This window comes from Macrosteles quadrilineatus, unplaced genomic scaffold (assembly GCF_028750875.1).
Source record: "Macrosteles quadrilineatus isolate MER2022 unplaced genomic scaffold, UCM_ALF_1.0 Scaffold_3__2_contigs__length_128488019, whole genome shotgun sequence".
NCBI classification, from domain to species: Eukaryota; Metazoa; Arthropoda; class Insecta; order Hemiptera; family Cicadellidae; genus Macrosteles; species Macrosteles quadrilineatus.
In genome coordinates this window covers 41,908,676-41,934,552 of record NW_026542596.1, presented here as the reverse complement: position 1 = coordinate 41,934,552, position 25,877 = coordinate 41,908,676, and the positions used below count along the sequence as shown (strand labels likewise).

Below are 25,877 nucleotides of genomic sequence, written 5' to 3'. Positions count from 1 at the left end.
CATGAAATATCAGAAAAGGGTATTCACAAATGTAAAGACAAAGTGGAGGCGGTAGTAAATGCTCCCCGACCGACCAATAAAGATGAGCTTAAAAGCTGGTTGGGTCTCATTAACTATTATGGAAGGTTTGTCAATCATCTCTCAAGCTTGTTACACCCTTTGTATGAACTGACCAGAGGTGGTAGAAAGTTTACCTGGACCTCGGAATGTGAGAAATCTTGGCTTCAAACAAAAAAGGAAATTGCTTCAGATAGAGTTTTAGTTCCATATGACCCTAAATTACCAATTATTCTGTCAGTTGATGCCAGTCCAGTAGGGCTTGGAGCTACTCTTTCACACGCTCTCCCGGATGGATCGGAAAGACCAATATGTTTCGCTTCTCGCACTCTTACGCTCACGGAACGGTCGTATTCTCAAATCGATAAAGAAGCTACAGCAATCTTTTGGGGTGTAAATAAGTTTTTTCAATATGTGTTTTCCAAAAGGTTTATTTTAAGAACAGATAATAAACCACTTGTTTCTATCTTCAACCCCGCAAAGGAATTACCACGAATGACTGCGCAAAGACTTCTAAGGTATGCCATATTCCTGCAAGGTTTTGACTACGAGGTTCAACATATAACTTCTGAGGAGAATGTCTCGTCTGATGCCCTTTCGAGAGCACCGATAATAGGAAAAGAGGATGAAAATTTCATGGATGACATAAACAGAGCGTGTTTATACCAAATTAGGCAATTCAATGATGTATTGCCTGTGAAGCTGGACGAAATTCAAGAGGAAACTCAGAAGGAAATTGTAATGAAAGATATTTACGATTGCTTACTACGAGGTAAACCATTGGGTCATAAGGAGTATAAAAAACACTTGGATGAATTGAGTATAGTGGACGGTTGTATAATGAGAGGCGATCGAGTTATTATACCACGCACTCTGAGAAAACGTGTTTTGAATGATCTACATTCGTCTCATACAGGAATTGTTAGGATGAAGGCCCTTGCAAGAAGTTATGTCTGGTGGCCAGACATGGATCTCGATATAGAACAATTTGTGAAACAGTGTACACCCTGCCAAAGAAATCAGAAGAATCCTGCTAAAGCGTGGCATCCATGGGAACCAGAAAATGCACCGTGGAAAAGAATACATGTTGATTTCTTAGGACCTGTATCAAATCAATACGTTTTACTGGTTGTAGATTCATTCTCTAAATGGTTAGAAGCCTGTCCCATGACACAAGCAACATCAAAGAAAACCATAGAGTTTTTGGAAGATATTTTTGCAAGATTCGGCCTACCTTATACATTGGTGAGTGACAATGCTTCAATATTTAAATCAGAAGAGTTTAGTAATTACTTAAAACATAATGGTATTATTCACAGAACCATTGCACCATATAATCCGCAGAGCAATGGTCAAGCAGAACGCTATGTTCAAGAAGTGAAAAGGTACTTAAGAAAAGAAGTGGACACAAATGGAAACCTAAAAGAAAAACTTCTTAAAGTTCTTTCATCTCACAGACGAACACCGACATCAACAACAACAAAAAGTCCGGCAGAGTTGATGTTTGGAAGAAAACTGCGGAATTCGTTAGATGTCTTGAGACCTTCATTAGAGTCAACGTTGAAACCTACCTTTCGCACAGCCCAACAAGGATGTACATCTTTCAAAGGAACCATAAGAGAATTCAAAGAAGGTGAACATGTTTTGGTAAGAGAAATGGTGAAAAATGGCAAAATTGTTTGGAGAAAAGGCGAAATAAAGAAAAGAATTGGAAGAGTTATGTACTCCGTTGCTGTTGATGACATGCTATGGAGACGGCACATAAATCAACTTCGGAAGATATAGAATCGACAGTATCCTTTGAATTATTTCATGGGGGAAGAGTTTGTACTGTCTTAAAACAGATATATTAATTTAAATAGTTTTCAGCTGACTTAATTGTTTGTTTGTTTTTGTTTTTGTGTTGTTCATGATTTTGAAATGGAAGTAAAATCTATGTAACATAATGTTAGTTTCATTTTATATTTAAAACTGTTCAAAATAATATTTAAAATTATATTTAAAGTTAAATTTAAAATTGTTTACTTATGAGTTCAGTATTATATATTTTAAAAACACAGCAATTTATGTTGCAGACAAATGTTGTGTACCTATTAAGTGATACAAGAACCATAGAGTTTGGATGGAGTCTTATGGGCTCCAACTGGGAAAAACGCATCTGTAGAGTATTTTTCATTGCGCCATAGACATATCTTCTCTGCGTTCTCTCCCCAATCCAAGGCACGGGCAGAACAACTAACTATATTATTAGAATTAATGACATGACACATACTTTTAAGCAATTGCTAAGATCTTTTGACTAGGATATTACATCCCAGTAACAAAGTGGTTGCCAGTGTTTTAGAATTGAAATGAGCTTAGTTGAAATTAATGAGCCACGGATAAAATGCATTGGCCTTCATGTTTAATGCACAGATTTGTTTACCAACTTATATGAAAAGTTCGAGTATGGATAAAATTCCATGTTGAGGGCCCCTGGATAACTATAATTAGAAAAAACGTAAATTCTAAGGAAGTTCGGCAAATCTACACACTATCCCCTATAATTTTAGACATAAATCTTGTAGATCCGTCCAGTAATTACTGAGAAAACAGTGTTACAACTGTGTATTAAATATATAGATGACAATATGATTGTACATATTGTGTTTTTGTCATATTGGCGATGCCACATTAATGGCAAAACATATTTAGGTCATTCAACTGATTTCTACAACTTGTTGGATTACATGACGAGGTAAATTATTCCATCACATGTATCGTAGAAAAGAAGTTGTTGCGTTACTAAACTACCCGAGGAAGTTTGTATGTTTGTATGGTAATCAGGGTTAAACATGACAGATATGTAGCAGCATTAATTGAACTTACACAATCAGCCTTATTACTGTACACACACACACACGCACACACATATCTTTAAGGAGGAAAATCAGTCAAGTTAGCAATGATTCTGCTTATAACTCATGTTGTACTTTGTGCAGCTTTTGTAAATACAGTGATGATATCTAATGATATTCTGGATGATAGTGTTGATAAAGGTAAGGTTATTTTATTCTTTTGCCTATCCTAAATTTTGAAAACGGAATACTTTAAAAAGGTACAGTAAATACACATTATGTAAAACAAAACCATCAGATATAGTAAAATAAATAATATTGTTTGATAACATAAACTTCCATCAAGAGCTAAATCCAAGGTAGTAATAACCATTGAAACCTTGCCTCGAATATTTCAAGCAAAAAAAGCAGTGTTTGACTAAAACTCTATAGGTAGTAGATATATGTAGTCTATGTCAGTATAGTAAGAGCACTTATTGAATATTTGCTCCATAATTTGAGACTGCTCCATACCTACAAGGCTGATCATCTGTCTAACTCCATTTTTACTACTGGTACCACTTTGTTACACTTACTTAGCTGAAGATTATTAAGTAAAGTACTTTGATTTAAGTCTATAAAATGCCAAAACTATTCTTGTTACAGGGGTGCATTCTTATTCTTCAACCAAATTGTCAAATAATATTTAGCCTCCATTGTTCCCGGGGTGAATATTGATGATTTTGAGAAAAATATCAAAAATATATAGCCTAGGCTATTCATTTGTGATTAATCATTTTTTATTTTAGAGAGTACGGTACATAATGTTTCATAAATACTTTAATACTTTGAAATGGCGACCATACGAATTTAGGTATTTTAAACCAACATTACATTTCATCCCCAGATTTGTTAAAGTATAAATCCTTTCTAATTCTTTCATTAGCAGTAGTAATGTTTTAATCTAATTGAACTTCATTGAATGAATCATTCTTAGAATGGGCCATTAACAAAAATTATATTTTCTCCTTTAGTACATGATTACTATTTTAGTTGATTTGGCATCAATATAGTATACAAAAGTAGTCCTTTCAGTATTTATATGGTTCAAAAGTTAGAGAAATTAATTTGTAGAAATCAGTAATAATTAGCATCAGTACACTTAGCTAGTGGCTCAACTCAACAACATTCATTTATAATTTAGCTACAACTTTAACTGGTAATAGAATGTCTGCGTCTATCAATAGCTGAAACTAAAACTCTAGCACTAGTTTTTTATAACACTAAACTTCAGTTTTAGAGCCACCTCCTATGGAGCGATGTTACCCAGGTTTGGGATGTTTTGGGCTGGACTATCCCTGGGTCTCTGTAGAGAGGCCGTTCCGTCGTCTGCCAGACAGTCCACTTGATATAGGCACTGTCTTCTACCTAAGCACGAGGTTTGTGCCAACCCTTACCTTAAACCTTTGTTACCTTGTTGTTATTAAACTTAAACTTAAAACACAATCCACCAATTTTCCATTAAATTAAATTTATTTTAACTTAAACCATATTGATTCATTGTCATATTGTTGAAGGCAGTTCTCAAAGGAGAAAGTTTTCTCTACCTATGGGCCAGTATGGGGTCTATACTTTTTACTTTCACCCCCTACAAAGTAAGTGGAGAAAGTATTTTGTTTTCTTAACATTTTTCCTGTTTGAGTTTTGGTGGATATCCGTTTTGGGTGGATATATCCGGTTTGGATCCTCCTGAACCCAAAAAAGTGGTTTTCAAGTTGTTTATGTGTAAGTGAGTGTGTTTATGGATGGGTACAGAGTTAAAGACTTAAGTTAAGACTACTACCTGTGGTCCGATTTTGATTAAATTTGTTTGTGGATACTATTCTATGGCATCTCCAGGCGTATTACATTTTTTTTACTTGGATTTGTAGTGGTAATTTTCCCATAAAATAACCGATAAATTGGATTTTCACAAAACAGAACAACGATTCTTGTAAAAATTTATTATGATGGTCCTTTTAACTGTAAACAATATGGTGCCACTCTCAATGCTATATAAATAACGGTTTAAAAGTTATTGTAACTTTTGTAATTTTCCCTATCAAATATGGTAGTTACTCCCACCACTTGCCAGGAGTGGCTTCAGGAATAATTTTTTGGGTAGGCCTGACAAGGATCAAGAAACACAGTTTGATCGGGGGGACAAGAGGTTTGAAGGGCTTTCCCCGCAAAAAGGAGGAATTTTAAAATTTAAATGCAAAGTAATTAGTTTGAATGTTTTCCCTTTGTTTACATATAATTAAATTTCTTTATTTTTTTATAGTTTTTTTTCTTTTTTTTTTCTTGTGTCTACGCCAGTGGCATTTTTGTAATTAAGTCAAACACTTAAGGGAAAGCGGTCCAAACCCATTAAAGTTTTGTGGATGTGCCGGGGATTGAACCCGTCCCTCCCGCACCGAAGTCCGAGTTTTGAAATATCTACCAAAATTTTGGGTAGGCCTGGAAACGATAGCCTGCGCGTTTAGTGTGTGCATGCCCTCTGGAGCCGCCCCTGCCACTTGCCCATGATAAGTTAAGTGTTGTGGACAAACTGATGGCAGAAAGTATTTGTCAGTTGCTGGTACTGTTTAAGTAGTTGGAGGGAGTTTTTTTACAGAGATAGTTCTCTCTACATGAGATATGTCTCCTGTTTTCCAGATAGGTGAACACAGCTTAAAAAACCTCTGGTTTGCAACATTATCATATAGTCATTGCTGATTGGTGGGATTTGAACCGTAAACCTTTGGACTAAAGCCCTTTACTCCTTTTTTGTCCTAGGACACAATGAACTATAGTCTGATTTTTACCGGAGTGCGGCTGGAGCTCAGCCCTACCTGCGAGGGACCCGACTCACGCACGCACACTCACCACCGTCCTAATTGCCTGAAAGCCCCGAACCCCTATTCACTAAGTAGAAATATAACATCTGTTGTATGATACCTCAAAATTGCAATTCATTTGATGTTAGATATACAGTAAAATGGTTAGTGTTAATACATTTGTTGTTTAATTCAATGAAAAATGAGTCCAAACACGAAATGATTATGACAAGTAGCTAGCTAATCAAAGCGTGTTAAAATATTCGTAGCTTTTACACTTTGTAAGCAAAATATATATTGTTTGGTATCATTTTACTAAGCATTTTGAGCTGAAGTCAAAAGCGTTACCAGATTTTATAACAAACGTAAAATTAAAAAATTGATTGTTTAATTTCCGTGAGCCAGCGATGACTCGCGCGGCAGGTCAATGGTCCGTCCCACGTCCGTCCTAATCCCTTGCGTCTGTGTGTGTGAGGCCTGCGTGTGTGTGAGTAGAGTCCACCCTTCAGCCAGCCGCTTTCCGTCAACAATCACACTATAGCCCAGGATCGTTTTTCACATTACTTCATGCTAGACCAAGAGGATGCGGCATTATCACTTTGATAAAATCCAGGGACCGAAGTCCTGCACTCTAACCACTATAGCAGTAGCACCCATGTTTTACTAAGCTACTTATTATAATTGTGTGTTAACGATTCTTTTACTCTGCAAAAATATATTTTGGAAACATTTATTTATTTATATCATTTATACTACTCAAGGACAACTGGGTCCAGTTTTGAACCATCAAAAAGCAACAACTTTTTCTCAGGATCGAACCAGCTACCTTTTTATTACTAGGCGAGCACTATAACTGCTCAGCTACCCAGCTATTTTGTCAACAACCTATATACGTAAAATGTGTTTATTTACAGAACGTATAGAAATACACAGAGACAGCTTGTGAAGACAGAACCAGATATCTCACTCCTAGGCCTAGACTGGGACAGCCGTCGGTGGACTGTCATTCTCACTCACGGCTTTCGCTCGAGTGGTAACATTTCATGGGTCAGAGAATTGGAAAACACACTGTTAGATATTGTAAGTGTAGCTCTATGGTTTGTTAAAAAAAAATCAACAATGAAAATAAAAAATGAAAAAAGGTTGTGAAATACATGGTTGATGAAAACATATAAGTTTTTTATGATTTTCCTATATAGGGAATAAGCAAGCTATTACCGTAGGTCTCATGGTAATTAAGACCACGATTCGGTATCGCTTTACTTTTTTTGTTTTGATGTCCCCAGAGACCAACAACAATATAAGAGAAAAAATGTATATTTGTGTGTCCGTTTGTGTGATAACTCTAGTATTTGATCCAATCTTGACAAAATTTGTTTCATACGTGTAAAAGTAAATCTACATTTCGAACAATTTAGCTAACCAGTCCAATCATGCTGGTTATACTAATCAGCATGATTGGACTATGGGGAACAGTATTTTAGAAGGGGGTTTATGGGGGTGTAAAATATGGTTTTTCCCATTATAACCCAAAAACATAACATATTGCAATTGATTTTGAACTCATTTTGTTGGGCTTAAAAAACAGATTTTTAAGTACCGGTATATATTTAAGTTTTGTGGGCTTACAGAGAAAATTCTATAAAAGGAAGGTTTATAATTCTTGTGTATTTTTTAAAAAGTGTATGTAAACTGTTGTAGTTTGCTTGATTATGGTTGATCAAATGTGGCAGATTAATTTGTTTCATACTAGATATTGCTAGCTATTACCATAGACCAACCAACACAAGTAGACTTGTCATCCCATTGTAAATTTTGGAGCACGTTTTTCGTGTCTAGTTCATGTACGGTGACACTGGGCGCTAGTGTCAACAAAATTTTGTTTCTATTGTTTTAGGGTTAATTTCTTGATTTGTGCTTTACTGTTTGGTTATATAACTAGGATACAAGTTATTGTTTATGATTAGATCGTATTATTTGGTTAAACGAGGTTTTAAATGACTGTAATAACTGGAAACAAATTGTAAACAAAACACGACCTCTACATAAACCGTACAGAACTAACAATAAAATTGTCTTCAGCTGTTGCATAAGGATGAGAAATGTACTTGGGGGAGTATGTTTTATCTATGCTATTACCGATAATAACCACACTAATCCTATCAGATAAATGTACTCTGGATGTGATACTCCCTCCCTGGTGTGGATTAACGTCCACACTCGTGAGTACTATCCGCAGTACTGTCCTGATAATTAGACCATTTTCTTAGCTACAAGGCAAAAATGTGGTTCAGCAAAAACTGTAGACCTCTAGTTACTATTCGTTGTATATGGGCTATTAATTAACAGCTGTATCTAAGGAACATGTCCGCCTTATAGTTACTAACAAGACTACAAGATCGGGCTACTCATCCTACACTCATCTCCATTCATACTTAGCTTAAAATACCTACATTCGTTTGGTCGCCATTTCAAAGTAAAGTCTTGATGAAAATTTGCTTAGTCTGCAGGGATGCTGTGGCAGGGTTTTTGTAACTAAAGATAGTATTTAAATGTTGAATTTCTTGTTAGCCAAAATGTCTTGGATTTCAGAGAGACATGAACGTTGTGACCTGTGACTGGAGCAAGGGCAGTGATGGTCTGCAATATATTAGAGCAGCTGTGAACTCCAGAGTGGTGGGTGCTCAGGTCGCCAGGTAAGAAAATTACGAATGCCACCATAATATTTTCTGGTCAAGTATTTTTTTTTCTTTATATACACAATTAAAAGAGTTTAAATAAGAAATAAATCAGAAAATTTTAATGGAATATTTTAGTAGAAATCCAGCCAGGAAAATGGAAATTCCCTTAGTCTGCAGGTTTGCTGTGGTGGGGGTATTTTTTGTTTATGACAGGTTAGTTGATCAACAAAATATAACAAAATACAGGTACATTAGTTGAAAAATTTTGAAGGTAGCCAAGTGGTTAGGGATCACCTTCAAATCTGAAGATTGTTGGTTTTGATTTAAAATTATATTGATTCTGGACCCAGTTATGTCATTTCTCATTGGACAATCTATATGATCCTATTAAACAAAAAAGCAATTTTAGATAGGAGCAAAACCACTGTTTTGACTGTTTCCTTAGTACAACAATGCTAATGCTGTTGATAGCCTATACACAAAAAAACACCCTTTCAGATTTGTACGATTTAAAAGACAGTGTGCAGGAAATAAAACAGTATTTTCAACAGAACACAATGCCTGTTGCTCAACTGAACTAACTGAAAATCCTAAACTTGTCAAAACTTGGAATTGAATGTGTACTAAAGGTAGTGTACCAAAGCCAAAGATAGGACACCTGTTGACTGTCGGTATTCAGGCAATGTCTGTATTGTTGAAAATACTGGCTGATGTTTTGGACAGGGGACAGCAACCCACCCCAAGGCAAGCTACAACTTGCTTGCTTGCTCTGAAGATGAAATGCAGCAACACAATTGACATTTTTGATCACTATTTCACTATTTATTTTAGTCCAAATGACGACATAGTCAAATCAAGCAATTTTTGTTTTAACAAGTAAAACAAAAATACCGTTAATAAACTACTACCTTTTTCACAAGGTAGTACATGCAAAAACAGGCAAAAAAAGGTAGTACAGGCAATCGATTACCATCGTTGTGTAATGCGATTATACAGCATTACAATATAATACAAATTTTATCACATGGGCTTCTGCCTGTGAGTGAAGAGTTCTACACTGACTGCTCAATGGTTATCTTGATACTATTTTCACACACAACAAACATTTACTCCTTATTCTAATATAAATTAAATACATCTGCGCTTTTAGGCGGGGTGAAAGTAGGAAATGGATTGGGGACTGCGGGTTTATAGACAGTAATCAGACTAAGTTTCTTTTGTCCGTAAATCTTAAATGTTAAAAGTTTTACACACTCGATAGACATATATTAATTTTTAATAATTTGAAATAAAAGTAACTTTATTTGGTAAAGGTGAATAATTTCAGTCATCTCCTGGAGATCAAGATTTGATATTTTGAAGCCAAAATAATCTTTAGCGATACTATTTGCAGATTCATTAGTTACTTGTTGGAGAACAAGCTGGCAGTGGTGGACAGGATTCATCTGATTGGCCACAGCCTTGGTGCTCATGCATTGTCCTACGTGTCTGCCAAGATCAAGAACATCGCTAGACTAACAGGTACCATACCAGAAAAGTAATTTTTCAGCGTTCCCTCAGTTTGCATGTGATGTGCTATGAGCCCGAGAGATATTTGCACCCCACCAAATCCTTGCAGGCAAATTTTTCCCTCCCTTGCACAACAATAAGCCTAAACTCTTGCGCCTTTGGGTTTGGGCCCTATTTAGTTCATTTACTAATGTAGACCTGTTTTTCAGCATTGTTTTTTGTTAGTTTTGGATTAATTTGCACCATGGCTTGGAAAATAAATAAATGAGACATTTGATATTTTTACTGCTTATTTATCTCGTGTTTGAACAGCATAGTTTATAGGGTTAATAACTTTCTTCTCTATCCTTCACTATCCTTTGATGTCTCCCTGCCATAGGTAACGGTGTGCTCAATAAAAACGACAACTAGTAAAGAGTACACTGTATTAGTTTACGTTTAACTTTAAACATTTGATTTAAAATATGGTTTCAATCCTAACAAATATTTCTAGACAGAGAATGGTTTTGGAATGCCATTATATTGTGTTCCCCTTGAAATCAAACCCAGGTTCACCTTCACCAACATCTTGGGTAGAAGAATTAAGCTGTAAGAGGAATTTCTACAATGTGAATTAAGATTCCAACAATACAGTGCTAATCAGGCTGATCATTTATCTAGTAAAGATATTCACAGGCGAAATATGTTTTTGGACTCCAGGTTTAGACCCGGCACAGCCCGGGTTTGAGGGAGCTCACCCGGACACCCGTCTGAACCCGAGTGACGCAATGTTTGTTGATGTCATTCATACCAACGCTGACCACTTCATCACCTGCCTTGGGTTGGGAATGATGACACCCGTGGGTGAGTGCTATGATACACAACACAACAAACACATGTGGATGTGACATGGGGGTTGTGTGGGTGACAAGTGTTACTTATTCATCTATATATTTAATACACAGTTGTAACACTGTTTTCTCAGTAATTACTGGACCGATCCACAAGATTTATGTCTCAAATTAAAGGGGATGGTGCGTAGATTTGCCGAACTTCCTTAGAATTTACGTTTTTTCTAAGGGCTACGACCTATAGCCCTTTAAAGGTCGAGTCAATAAACAATTCTTATTGAAGAATATAATACACAGTTTATAAATTATTCGTCAGCTGTTTAATGTTTGTCAGACATTTGTTATTATTTTTATAACCTCACTTTCAGTATGCAATTATTAAACTTGGAGTTTCTGTTTATAAACACACGATTTTGATCGAGGAAAGTTAGTGTATTTGTTAACTTATTTTTGAAATGTTTTAGTTTTCCTGCAAAGTGATCTAAATGAAAGTGATAATTGAGTTTAAGTTTGAGTATGGAATGTGAAATAATACACATAGTAGGGAACTTAAACTTATTGTTTTGATCAATATAATTTATTCTCTACGGCTACCAGAATAATCATGGGGAAATCCGCTTGCAAGTTGTACATATAATTGCTAATGAGTGGGATTTTATAGTAGGTGACGAATCTTACTCAAGATCAGTGTTAGACGTTCAGTGGTACTAAACTTTACCTTCTCGAGATGGCGAGTACGCTGGGATACGTGGAACTACAATATATCAGTGAATTTTTTTCAAGTACACAGGGAAGTTGCTTGAGAAACTGTGACTTACCATTCAGTTCTGGCGAAGAAGTATGTGACTTGATGTTTAATGGCAATGTTGACTCGGGTCATTATAGCGTTATAAAACTTTATCATTAACCCCAGGGTGTGAAAAGTACAAAAAGAAAAAGAAAAGGTAATCATTAACCGGGCGTAAAGAGACATACCGAACAAAAAAAAAAATGTAGAGAACCATCGAACTAAAAAGGTAAAGAGCAGTGTTGGTGTTAAATGTGCTCTGGAAGTCACTACAAAAAATACCAACTCTTTTGAATTGGGGTCGTTAGATTGGATTTGTCACTACTTCAAATCTATGAATTTCGAGTCAGAACAGACTAACTGGGACACAAAAATGTTTTAGTTTTCCTGCAAAGTGATCTGAAGGAAAGTGGTAATTGAGTTTAAGTTTGAGTATCGAATGTGAAATAATACCCATAGTAGGGGACGGAAACTTATTGTTTTGATCAATATAATTTATTCTCTATAGCCACCAGAACAATCATAGGGAAATCCGCTTGCAAGTTGTACAGATAATTGCTAATGGTTGGTAAACATACAAACATTTTATCGTAAGTGATTAATCTTACTCAAGATCAGTGTTCGACGTCCAAATTTTACCTTCTCGAGATGGCGAGTACGCTGGGATACGTGGAACTACAAGAACTATACCCTACTATATTTTTTGAGTAGGCCTACACAGGAAAGTTGCTTGAGAAACTGTGACTTACGATTTCGGTTCTGGCGAAGAAGTATCTGACTTGATGTTTAATGGCAATGTTGACTCGGGTCATTAAAGCGTTATAAAACTTTATCATTAACCCCAGGATGTGAAAAGTACAAAAAGAAAAAGAAAAGCTAATCATTAACCGGGCGTAAAGAGACATACAGAACGAAAAAAACATGTAGAGAACCATCGATTTAAAAAGGTAAAGAGCAGTGATGGTGTTAAATGTGCTCTGGAAGTCCCTTCTAAAAAATACCAACTCTTTTGAATTCGGGTCGTTAGATTGGATTTGTCAGTACTGCAAATCTATGAATTTTGAGTCAGAACAGACTAATTGGGACACAAATATTTTTTCCTTATGTTGTCACAAGGGGAAGGTAAAATGAGCTCCTTATCAACATTTTGAGTTTATGGAAAATCTTATCAACAGCGACTATAAAAAAAAGTACTAAGGGTCAAAAGAGACAAAAAACTATTTGAGTAAAATATAATACAAATCTGCATTTGAAATGGCCAGTTCTAAGTCTCACTTGAATCAACATCTTTCTGGTAGTAATAGTCTTCATAGTTTTAAAATCCACGACTCCTTTTCCATCAAATTGGACCGTTAATACCCTCTAACAACGTAAACACAGCTTTTACTCACAGTATGGGTCAAGGATTCGTGAAATGCGACCAACTGCTGATGTGTGATTTACATGTAAGTATGTATGTGACTATCTTTATTCCATACAACAAATGTAATGAAAAAAAAACGACGAATGTAAGAATATACTTGAGCAAATTATCTAAATAGGCCTATCATAAATAGCTGCTTATTAGGTTATCAGCATTGCCCAGATCGTATACTATTTATTTTTCAAATGAAACTCGAATTAATATAAAACATTCATTTGGTTAAAATAATACATCGGTTTGATTAACATAAAATAGTTTATACAGGCAAACTATCAGTTCTATTTCATGTAAAAAATTAAACAACCCCTAAATAAAATACAAAGATAAACAGTATTTGTTAATTATTATTTCTTTTATTGCTGACAACATTCCCGTGGTGGAGCACGGGCGGTTAACTAGTTAAGATTATTTTACCGATTTAATTATAGTTCTGTGATTATGTTAAAATCTTGAGAAGCTGATTAGCTTAGTTAAAACCAATGTTATTGTTATTATCTGCCTTAAACATTTATTCCGAATCACACCATTTTTTTGTGGTGGATTGTTTCCCCAACTTTCTCAGTTGTATTTGCCAAACTGTCATAAATTATACTCTAATTTTTAGCGAATTTCCCTATAGGGAAGTAGCTATTACCGTAGGTGGCACGGTAAGACCTAGACCCGGGACCGATTTACTTTTTCATTTTGATGTCCCCAGAGGCCAAAAACACTATTCGTTCAAATTTTTATATATGTATATATATATAGACTTATATATATATATATATATATATATACGTCCGTGAACGCGATAACTTGAGTAATTTTTGTCCGATTTTGATGAAATTTGGTTTAAAGGTGTAAAGCGGGATAAACTTGAATGAGTTCGCGAACCAGCACGATCGGAACATGGGAACGGGGCTTTACGGGGGGTTTTATGGGGTAAAAATTGGTTTTTCTCACTTTTGACCCTCAAAACACAAAATTTCCCAATTTCTCTTTAGACCTTTTTAAAGAGCTTATAAAACAAATAATTTAGTATATAAAAGTATTTTTGTTCGAATATTAGTAACGGAGAAAATTAAAAAAAATGTAAGTTTAAAATTCCCATGTTATTCTTATGGAGAATATTGTCAAATGTTGTAGTTTGCTTGTTTATGAATATATTTTGATCAAACTTGGCAAATTTATTTATTTTGTACTAAGCTATCAATATTTTACTCAAAAACACACTTTATTAGTTTCCTTGTAGCAGCAAACCTAGGTACTCGTTAAATCTAATGTTATTAAAATATATTTAACTGAAAATAAATTCAGACAAATGGAAATTCGCTTAGTCGGCAGGTTTGCTGCGGCGGGGGTATTATTTTATTTACAGGGTTATTCAATAAGAATTGTGCACAACTGAACGGTTGGTAAGTCTTGTTTCTTGCGATTTCAAACAGCTTGACTGTTAAAACAATGGTATAAAGGGTGTGTTTTGACAAGGTCAAGGTTGGGTTTTATCTCAGTTGCTTAGTTGAGTATTACATATTACCAAGCCTGTCAATAAATGGGTACCGGTACTACAAAACAAGAAGAAGCATTTTGGGTTTTAGAGTTTGCTACTTTAAAACAACCGTTTTTGGTTGTTGAGTACTAGTGTTACTGCGTTAGTGTGTTCATTGGAACTATTGGAGCGGAGTCATCAAGGGTTCAATTATGAAAGATGTTTGAATCTGTGATACTGTTAATCGTTTTTGTAGGTAGCTGTGTTATTGTTATTCTTATAGGCTAAATCTGTGATATTTAATTTTATTATTTAAATAATTGTACTTGACAAGGTCGTATGCACTGTACATTTTGTGTTCTTAGACCAATAAATCTCTTGACTCTTGACTTGACTAGGGTTCATATTATGTTGTTTTTGTCATACTGCAGTAAAAACAGTCATTTTTAATTAATGCGTTGCGGGTCTAAAGAAGCATTTTTACTCTTTAGGGAGTAAAAATAGTTTTTAGCCTCTATGGAGTAAAAATCAGCTGTTGTCAACTCAGCTGTTAATTTCTATTGTAAACGATTGCATGTATTGAAATATGTATCGATTCGTGCTTCGTAATCATTTTAACCTACAGTCTACAGTCTCTTCCCATAGCATTTTAGCATTGCAGATACGAATCCATTCCCACACTCAACACTGCTCACCTTTACTACTTCCTTCACCACCCCCTACGTCGTGGACCTGTTTCCCTCTCTTCCCATAGCATTTTATGATTGCAGATACATTAATGTAATTGCTTAAGGCAGTTCCCACACTCTGCACTGCAAGCATTACTACTTCCTTCACCATTTCCAACGTCATAGACCTGTTTCCTTCCCTTCTCATAGCATTTAAGTATTAGATACATTTATCTAACTGCCCAAACGGTTTCCCCAGTCTGCACTGCTAGCCTTGACTACTTCCTTCGCCACTTCCTACGTCTCAGACCTGTTTCCCTTCCTTCCCTTAGCATTATTGGATTGCAAATACCAAATACGTTAATCTTTTGGTCATAAACAGATCCCACACTCCTAATAACTCGCCTTTACTACTTCCTTCACCACTTCCTACGTCACGGACCTGTTTCCGTCCCTTTCCATAGCATTTTAGGATTGCAGATATCTTAATCTAATTGTCATAAACAGTTACCACACTCCAAACAACTCGCCTTTACTGCTCCCTTCACAACTTACTACACCACGGACCTGTTTTCCTCCCTTCCCATAGCATTTTAGGATTGTAGATACCTTAATCTAATCGTCATAAACAGTTTCCACACTCCGGACAGCTCGCCTTGACTACTTCCTTCACCTCTTCCTACGTTGCAGACCTGTTTCCCTCCCTTCCCCATAGCATTTTAATAAACAGTTTCCACACTCCGAACAGCTCGCCTTGAGTACTTCATTCTCCACTTTACGTCGCGGGCCTGTTTTCCTCCCTTCCCATAGCATTTTAGGATTGCAGATACCTTAATCTAATCGTCAAAAACAGTTCCCACAGTCCGGACTGCTTGCCATTACTACTTCCTTCACCACTTCCTACTTCACGAACCTGTTTCCCTCCCTTCCCATAGCATCATAGGATTGCTAATACCTTAATCTAATGGTCATAAACAGATCCCATACCCCGAACAGCTCACCTTTACTACTTCCTTCACCACTTTATACGTCGCGGACCTGTTTTCTTCCCTTCCAATAGCATTTTAGGATTGCAGATACCTTAATCTAATCGTCATAAACAGTTCCACACTCCGGACAGCTGGCCTTGACTACTTCATTCACCACTTCCTACGTCGCGGACCCGTTTTCCTCCCTTCCCATAGAATTTTAGGATTGTAGATACGTTAATCTAATTGTCACAAACAGTTCACACAGCCCGGACTGCTTGCATTTACAGTAGTCGCAGCTAGTCTGGGCGCGCAGCCGCGCTAGAGCGGGGGGTGTAGAGGGGAGTGTTTATTGCTCATTTCCAAAAACATCGGGCCCAAACTCTATGGGGTTGTTCAGCGCCTCAGCGCTGTCTTCATGGCTTTGGCGTGGGGGACGGTTAGCACACAAGGGTCCACGTGCCCAGACTAACTGCGACTACTGTACTACTTCCTTCACCACTTCAGGTCACGGACCTCAAGCTAGTGTCGTCATTTGATTATATTATGATACATACCGTTTCTGTTCTAATATCTGTGGAATAATTCTATCAGCTATTTCTTTATCTACTGCATTCAAAAGTCAACAGCTGATCATATGTCTTTGTTTATGTGTCAAATAATGCTTCCATAAGGATTACATTGAAACTTTGAGACCCAGTGGGGTGGATTCCTGAGAGACTTTTTTAACGCCATATAGATGTTGGCACTCACCGATATGGTCTTTATCACCATGCAAAATTTGAAAACGATTGATTCAGCCGTCTAGGAGGAGTTTGCGTATTACGAAATGCATAAGAGTTGACGTATAAGAGCTTCGCTCAATAAAAATTAATGACCTTCAAATTGAATTTCCTTTCTCCAAACATTAAGCCCAGCTGATTAATAGGTACATCAGATGCAAATTTAAATAACAGAACACAAACATAGGACAATCAATGGAGATAATGTTTTTGTTTTAATGGAGTAAAATGCTCTGATTCAAATAAAAATCTTTTTTATGATTTAAAAAATTTATTTGGATTCTTCTCTAATTTTTAAGTTTCTGGAAGGTGGTGTAAAAATCAGTGATCCAGAGGCTATACCATAAAAATGAAGCTGTTTAAAATTACGGAAACAGGTGTACCAACCGTTTAGTGCTTAAAAAAAACAGCTTGAAAACATCTTAAATGAAAAACTCTCATTCGAGTTGAATATTATTTACAATGCCGCCATACGCATCTTAGACCACAAAAGATAACAGCTGATAGTGAGTGGGGGGCTATCACTTCCGGCACACGGCAGTCATGACCTACCTTCTACCGGCGCCGTACGTGTCTGATGTTTAATTATGCGCTTTTTCGTTTTGTGTTTTGGCCAATCAGTGTTAAATGTTTCGTGTACGTGTATGTGTTATTTTTTTTTTGAACTTTAAACCTTATGACGACCATTCTATGGAATAAATCAATGCAACAATTTGACCTGAAGATGTGTTAATATTAACATGAAACAGCTGTAGTCAACCAACTACAAACCAGGATCACTTGACGGATACAGGTAATTTAAACCTTTTATTGTAAAAATCAGTGATCCAGAGGCTATACCATAAAAATGAATCTGTTTAAAATCACGGAAACAGGTGTACCAACCGTTTAGTTTTGCACGATTCTTATTGAATAGCCCAGTATATCTATTATGTATCTAATATTTATCCATGCTTTATATCGTTTTCATGTTTTCTAAATTTTTACAGGTCATGTGGACTTTTTTGTAAATGGTGGTCAGAAACAACCTGGCTGTTGGTTTAACAAAGGCATTCTCTGGGAACACATAGCTGCTTTGACTGAAGCTGTTATTGGTAAGCATTTACCATTGAATCAAGACAACAATTTGATCCATAGCATATTTTAACAAATATGTAAGGCGTTAGGATCGCTTTTCCTTCCCCTAACATTTGCTATTCTTTTATTCAAAACGTCACTTGCGTGGATACACATAAAAACTAATTATAATTACTTAATTATTGCCTCCTCTAGTACAAGGTCCCAGCAAGACAAAAGTGGCATCGTCTCAGCCCTGGCATACCAAAACAGCTGGCACTAATTCATAACTGTGCTTCTGTACCTTATTACTGTTGCTACATGGCAATAGGCTGGCCGAAGCAACGTTGCCACAACCCTATACTGTTGATAAGAGGAAGCTATGATGATTGATTCAATAATCTTGTTTAGGGGGGTAAAATCAATTACTGTGTTGAGAAATGTAAACCAGGTCATCATAGAGTAATGTAAAATTAAATTGTTTCTTGTTGCCATAGAGACCAATTAATGTTTAATTCCAACTAGCTGTACCCGCGGGCTTTGCCCCGTTTAACTTCACAAGTGAGCTCGTTCGCATGGCTCAATCACGTCCTGGTTGAACCCGCGGGCTTTGCCCCGTTTAACTTCATAAGTGAGCTCATTCGCATGGTTCAATCACGTCCTGGTTGAAGTTCGTTCATTTCAACCAAGTAAGTAAATGTTTGTAGCAAACTGTTAAATTAGCAAACTTATTTACAGTTTACAATTAACATATGTTCTTGTTCTCACTTTTAATTTCTGACAACAGCTGGAGTTTCATAACAATGTTTGTTTCCCATGTTAATCTTATGGAGAAATACGAAACTTTAAAGGGTCCCAGGGCCTCACTCTCTAATGATTTCCCTAAAAAGAAAGTTTCCTGCACAACTTCAAGTTACGCTCTGTCCAATGACACCAAAAACATATTAATCGGTTCAGCGGTTTCGGAGGTGTAATTGTCACAAAAAACCTGCTTGCGTATTAAATAACAAGGGTTTAGCCAGATATTTTAAGGACATTAATAGACCTGTGATAACTGAGTTTATGTTTTATGACTTATGATCTACTTTTAATCAACATTATCTGTTTTATTTTATAATAATTGTAGGTACCTACAACGATTTCTTATTGCCGATTGACTTGTTTCAGAGCAGTTGGCAGATATAATCGGCTGTAGCCATGAACGTGCTTGGACATACTACATTGAGTCTCTCAGATCAAACTGCTCTTTCTGGGGCAAGCAAATGACACTGTTAAAGTGAGTAAGGCTTTTATAATCTTATACAATAACACTCCATCATTCTTCATCAGCCACCATCAGCTGACAGTTTTAAGTATGTTTCGTTGTTTTGATTTGCTTCTTGTAACTTATTTATGTTAACTTTAAACCTATTTTAAGCAATATAATGGTGTATTTGTAAACTATATCTTACAATTAATCACATTTAATCAGTGGTATTGTGGGAAAAGACACATATTATAGGAACGTTCCTATTCTGTTTTTAGCGAATTTCCCTATAGGGAAGTAGCTATTACCGTAGGTCTCATTGTAAGACCTAGGCCCGGGACCGATTTACTTTTTCATTTTGATGTCCCCAGAGGCCAAAAACACCATTCGTTCAAATTTTTATATATCTATATATATATATATGTGTCCATCGACTTGAGTAATTTTTGTCCGATTTTGATGAAATTTGGTTTAAAGGTGTAAGGCGGGATAAACTTGAATGAGTTCGTGAACCATCATGATCGGACCATGGGAACGGGGTTTTACGGGGAGTTTTATGGGGTAAAAATTGGTTTTTATCATTTTTGACCCCTAAAACACAAAATTTCCCGATTCATCTCTAGACCATATTAAAGAGCTTAAAAAACAAATAATTTAGTATATCAAAGTGTTTTTGTACGGTTATTGGTGACGGAGAAAATTCAAAAAATTGTAAATGAAAAATTCCCATGTTATTCTTATGGAGAATATTGAAAATGTTGTAGTTTGTTTGTTTATGGATATATTTTGATCAAACTTGGCAAATTTATTTATTTTATACTAAGCTATTATTATTTTACTAAAAGACACTTTATTAGTTTTAGTTTCCTTGTGGCAGCAAACCTAGGTACTCGTTAAACCTAATGTTATTTAAATAGATTTAATTGAAAATCATTCAGATGGAAATTCGCTTAGTCGGCAGGTTTGCTGCGGCGGGGGTATTTTCAAAAAAGCCTGTGTTTTAAAGCCTGTGCGCTTTCAACTCTGGTAAGTTGTTCCAGAAATACATTTGTGACAAGCAATTAAGGAAGAGCCAAAGCAGCGAGCACTGTGAGGAAATTCCTACCGCACACTGCACAGGGTCTTCCTCCACCATGAGTGTTGTAGTACATATCGGCAAGGGGGCGGTGTTGGACTTTGTCCTAGATACTAGCAACTAGTGCTAGACACCACTTAAGTGTACCATGGAATGTTTCTTCTGTACCTTGCTTCTCTGTGGTAGTATCCACATTCAAAAAACAAAACGATACATGATATCACAATACTATAAGTATATAGCGAGCTCGCGGTTATGTTGCAGGGGTGTTTTGGCGAGTCGATGCACTCCTCAAACCTGTCAGCAAATGGGACGCTACACAAGTGTGTTTCCTGGCCGAGGCACCTTTGCTGTTACAACCAATGCTAGACCCCCATTCTGTAGTAAGTTTATGTTGCTATATCAGCAACCATAACTGCAATATACTGCAACCAATTCCTTGGTTGTTAGGTTTGGAAGGATTCCTAGAGATGTTAATCTAGAATACCCTCCTTAGCTAATTTTCTATTGCTATAAAATAACTTTCAAACGTTTATGTCAATTTGGTTTTTGCAGTATTAGACAAGTTTTGCAGTGTGTATTATTTTGTTATAATTAGGTTTCTGAATAGTTGTTTCATTGCAAAATAACAATTGTTAATAAACAATTGTTGGATTGTTCAAAAGGCCAGAATAATGTCACATATGCTTCTTAATAATCTAGGTTCGATTGGAAAAAAAATGTTAAGATAAAAATTACTCTGGGTTTGAGGCTTTTGATGCAAAATTTGTCATATTTCTAACATTGCTATGTGAAGTAAGGAGCGCTGAAGTCAGCCTGATTAGCAAGAACAAGATTAACTCTGAGAGAAAGTGGAACAGTTTAGTAAAATATTTCAACAACAAAATTATACACAAAAAAGAAGAAAAGATAAATTTCCAAATTTAACAGTTATTGTACTTCAAAAATCTATTTTTCTATAATAAACCATTTTCTTGTTTCAGTCAAAGAGCCATTGAATGATTACATAATGACATATCATAGAATGGGTCTAACCAAACCAGGCATCGAACAGGAAAAATACGGAGGAATATAGTACCAATTCAATTTCAAAACTTTTCATAGGTATCTATTTTTATTTTGTACAGTTTGTAAATATATTTGAACTATTTGAGTAATACTGTAATACTTAACCCATGGATTTGTTTATCACTATGATTGTAAAAGTAGAAATCTATTACAAGTGAGAAGTAGGTTTTGACAGAGTTAAAAATCTCTTTAATTTAGCCTTTGCTCTTTCAGCCATCAAAGGTTTGCAAATTAGGTTATTTTACTATATACTTTGGCTTCCAAATATCAAAAAAGGCATCCCATCTCTTGCCATTTTTAAACCTGATGTATTCTTTTTGATATTACTGTACAACATATTTGTTTAGTTATATTAAAAAAAAGGTTGGCGGCCTCTTTTTACTTGCATTGCCCTCATGAGGGCCACAGAGGCCTCTGCTTGGAACATATCCAGCAAAGCAAAACAGGATGAGCTGGTACAGTGCAAGGGTGAACTGTTCTGATAAAAAGTAGTGGCAGGTAACAGGATCGAACCCATGACATCGCAGCCTTGGACCTGAAGTCCGTGGTGCTGCCAAATAAGCCACCGACTCACTATTTCTCTTTATGCAAACGAATATATGACATAAAATGCCACAGTTTAAAATTCTTCACCTTGGGAGCGGTTAAAAAGTCAGTGTATTCCTCGGGAATCTGTTATTGACATCAGAATACTCTGTTTAAGTTCAATTTAACCAACAAAATTGTTTATTCTAGAAATGGGCAGAGCTCTACGTAAGAAAAAATGCCAAGATCCAAAGTATGAGATGGGATGATCACCTTATTGGTATCTAATAGTCAATTAACTAACACTCAAAGCAATAAGGATAAAATATTACACAAATACAACCAAAATGTAGATGGTGGATATTTTAAAAGGCTTAATAATAAAGCATTAGAATTTCTTACAAATACCTTATAAAGGTAAATATTCTAGTGTATAACGTTAGCTTGTAATGTGTTCAATAGCAGTAGCAAGCTTCTCGGGTGTGTTTGATGATCCAAGGTAGGTAAGCGTTGACTCGGGTGTAGACACCCGGACGGTTAGGCCTGGCACAGCCGATGCCCCATGACACAATACCTGCAAAACAGAAGGTCTTTTGCTATTTTCTGGTAATATAAGTTGAAAAAGATTATGCAGTGATCTGATATATTTCACTTTTACAATTTCATTAATTTCAACACTTAACATTTGAAGCAAGATTGTTTCTGGACCCTGATGTCATTTGCCATTGGGCTATCAATTATAGATGCTATCTTAAAGAAAGATGTCACAGTGACAAGATAGGTGTAAACCTATTACAAATTACCTAAACAATTGTTTCATTTATAAAAGGCATTCATGCAATATGTTATGCATTTTAAGCTGAATAATTACAGGATTAGAGTAGAATGAAGTGAGATGCCTTGTGTAGCTTTGTTACAGACGAAGTACGTCTAATTCTTTAGTCAGAACACAAAAATGTAAAGTGCAGAGGAAACATTCAATGGTACACTTTTTTTTTGGGGGGGGGGGGGTTAGGGTATTCATCCACCCCTAGTTACTTTGGCCTGTTGACCTATTGTAGCACCCCTTTGTTAACAATGGTACTCTTAAATGGGGTTTAGCACTAGTTGCTGGTGTCTAGGGCAAAGATCTATCTATGGATTAAGATGGTCTGCTAGTTCTTGCTTGGTAATTATTTACAGTGAATGGTAAAGGACTTTTAAGATGTTTTTAAAGATCATCTTTCTAAATTGTTGAGTGTTTGGTATTAATATTTTGTATTCAAAGTGCATGAATATTTTTGAACTTTTATATTCCTTGGAACAGTGAATATTATTTCCGAGTAACTTGAAATTATCTACTAAGCCATACCTGCTTGAAACATTCGCTCTTGCCAGTCCTCGATGATTAAGGAACCACCACTATCACCCTGAAAAAAATGCAGTAAAACAATTATCCAAATAAAATAAATAAATAAATTATAGTTTTGTCTGTACACGTTGGTACATTGATTCTTGTGTGAGCATGTACTATTACTGATTGTATAAATTTGTATCTTTTGTGCATGGTACTTGTTGTTTAATGGTTTTTGCCAGAAATAAACTAATTGAAATGAATTGTACATTCTGAAAGGTTTTAAAAGTAGAAAGACGAGGAGAATAGAGGAATGAGATTGCAAATATGGTGTTAGGAACTAGGAAGAGTAACTGTGGTCAGTAAGAAAAGATCAATGTCGTGACCCAAAAATAACTGAAACAGAAGATGATTTTTGTAACTAAAAATAAATCACACAGTTATCTCATAACAGTCATGACAGTGTTTGTATACACATTATGGTTACGCTTTGTTGGAGTTCAAACTGACGTTTATCTCAATCTTGCCAATGACTGACACACATGCTCCACTTTGTATCACTCTTCCTCCCTTATTGTAGATGAAACTAAAACATTACTTTAAAAGACAAACAGTGCTCTGAAAAGCTGCTACAAAAACAAAAACAGTACTCTGAAAATAAACAGCTACAAAAACAGTGCTCTAAACTTTGATACTTATTACTTTTATCTGAAATGGCATCAAACGAAGGTAGGTATTTTAAGCCAAGTATGAATGGAGATGAGTGTAAGATAAGTGGCGTGATTTTGTAGTCTTGTTAACTAATGCCGACATGTTCCTTAGACAGGACCGTTAATTAATAGCATACAGCCAATGGCAACCAAGAGACCTACAGTTTTTAGTAAAATCCGAACTATTTTTTGCCTTGTAATTTACGAATTGGTCTAATTAGTACTGCAGATTACTGCAGATAGTCTAGTATTCACTATAGTGTGGACGTTAATCCTCGCCAGGGATTATCACATTCACAGATCATTATCAAACATGGCATTACATAAAAAAAAAAGCGCAAGTCCAGAGATGTGATCCTGGGTGATGCCTTACCTGACAAGTGTCTCTGCCGCCCCCCATGACTCCTGCACACATCATGTTGCTAGTGACCTTGTCAGCAGAGTAGCCAGGGTAGTTGTGACAGGCAGAGTTTGCCATTACTGCCACGTGGGTCTCTAGCAGCTCCATGGACGTAGGACCGCCCTCCTTGGTGTGGCCCCAGCCTGTAACCCGGCCTAGTCCTCCGGTGAACTGGTCACCTGCGAACAATAAACTTTGGGAACACCATTCCATACAAATGTGTATGTTGATATTCACTTGTTTTTCATAAAAACCTCGGTTTACCAACCTATTGGGTGCCAATAGGTACCAATACCTGAAAATATCCTGTTTGGTTTTAAGACTAGACAACTATAGTCTGGATGTAACCTGTCTCCTTACCCTTTGTCTACTAGTCTACTTTGACTATGGCCCAGACCTAAAACCATTGGCCAGATAGACGGAGGGTCTGGAGACAGGTTCTATCATACAGACTATAGTAGCGATTGATTTAAAAACTGGCATACGTAAATACAAAAGCTTGTTTACCATAAGGATTAGTATTTAACTAAGAGATCAAAAAGAAACCTTCATATAAAAAATAAAGTTAAGTTTGTTCCTTTATAAAATTTGTATAAAATGGCAGTGTATAATTGTGGGTACATGCTCAAAAATAAATTACAATTAAAAATTGATAGAAGTATAATATGGTCTTGCCCTAACATCTAAATAACTTTCTTTACTTGCAATGTAGGTGCTTTTATTTTTTTTTACATAGGTAGCATTGAGGAAGGTTATTATTTAAGTCATCTACTTCAAAATAATGTCTATAATCAGAAGTTTAAGAAATAAACCAAAACTATATAAAAATAAATAATTGTATAAAGATTAAACAACTAGGATGAATTTTTAAAACCATTACCTTGTAAAATTGAACTAATGAGATAACTAAATTTCTAAGATAAGTAAGTTGATACCTGAAGGTGGCATACAAATCGGAGCAACATCGACTCTAAACTTAAGCCTCTTGTCTAGCCGGAGTAGAGCAATGTCATTGTCGTATTGTACTGGTTCACTGAACGACTCATGGACCAAGATCTTAGACACTGATCTTGTCTCAACCATCGATTCTTCCATCGTGGCTTTGTTGTGTTCGGCCAGAACCACTTTTATTTCTGTGTTCTTCCTTGTGCTGCAAATATTAATGTATCAATAAATAAGAGCGAGAAAAATGTTTTGGTAAAAATAAATTATTGACTAACAAAATTATGATTCTGAGACATACAATTAATTCTTGCTAGTAACACTAGAATTATTAGTATACACGATTACTAAAAAGTTCAACTTTTTAGCACACAGATAAGTTTCTTATGTGAGCAGCAGAGCCAAACATAGGGATGCAAAATTAAAAAGTGCAGGTCAAATCTGAGCATGTATAAGCAAGTATCACAAAGGTGAAAATAGAAAAAAAATGGAGCAAGTGCTGAAAAGATACTTTTGGTTCAATTTATGAGCAATGATTTTCATCACCATGCTATAATATTAGTAGTAATTTCTATAATTTCTTTAGTTTTCTATTAAAATTAATATGTTAACAGAAACATGCAAATTCAATGAGCAAATAATAGGTATTAAAAAGAAATATTATAGTAATCATAG

General features: G+C 35.8%; 2 protein-coding genes across 2 annotated transcripts; one reads left to right on the top strand and one right to left on the bottom strand.

Moving 5' to 3' along the window:
• The first annotated feature begins 2,993 nt into the window (after positions 1-2,993).
• LOC128989143 (inactive pancreatic lipase-related protein 1-like) lies at positions 2,994-21,299 on the top strand. Its single transcript, XM_054411010.1, has 10 exons — positions 2,994-3,095; positions 4,168-4,312; positions 6,646-6,811; positions 8,324-8,427; positions 9,806-9,933; positions 10,621-10,764; positions 17,837-17,941; positions 19,071-19,179; positions 20,489-20,607; positions 21,208-21,299. Exons 1-10 carry the CDS (start codon positions 3,002-3,004, stop codon positions 21,297-21,299), a joined length of 1,206 nt encoding a protein of 401 aa, XP_054266985.1. The 5' UTR covers positions 2,994-3,001.
• A 761-nt stretch (positions 21,300-22,060) lies between these two features.
• On the bottom strand, positions 22,061-25,405 carry LOC128988735 (trypsin-1-like). The gene is made up of 4 exons (XM_054410333.1): positions 25,196-25,405; positions 24,234-24,439; positions 23,169-23,226; positions 22,061-22,391 (listed from the first exon to the last, which is right to left on the bottom strand). The coding sequence occupies exons 1-4, from the start codon at positions 25,353-25,355 to the stop codon at positions 22,273-22,275; spliced, it is 543 nt and encodes a 180-aa protein (XP_054266308.1). The 5' UTR covers positions 25,356-25,405; the 3' UTR covers positions 22,061-22,272.
• Between the last annotated feature and the right edge of the window lie 472 nt (positions 25,406-25,877).

Excerpts from the sequence above, each read along its gene's own strand:
- LOC128989143 (XM_054411010.1), top strand. The coding sequence starts at position 3,002 with ATGATTCTGCTTATAACTCATGTTGTACTTTGTGCAGCTTTTGTAAAT. Across the intron at positions 6,812-8,323 it reads AAAACACACTGTTAGATATT|AGAGACATGAACGTTGTGAC; the intron begins GTAAGTGTAGCT and ends CTTGGATTTCAG. Across the intron at positions 8,428-9,805 it reads GTGGGTGCTCAGGTCGCCAG|ATTCATTAGTTACTTGTTGG; the intron begins GTAAGAAAATTA and ends TACTATTTGCAG.
- LOC128988735 (XM_054410333.1), bottom strand. The coding sequence starts at position 25,355 with ATGGAAGAATCGATGGTTGAGACAAGATCAGTGTCTAAGATCTTGGTC. Across the intron at positions 24,440-25,195 it reads GATTTGTATGCCACCTTCAG|GTGACCAGTTCACCGGAGGA; the intron begins GTATCAACTTAC and ends TATTGTTCGCAG. Across the intron at positions 23,227-24,233 it reads GCGGCAGAGACACTTGTCAG|GGTGATAGTGGTGGTTCCTT; the intron begins GTAAGGCATCAC and ends CATTTTTTTCAG.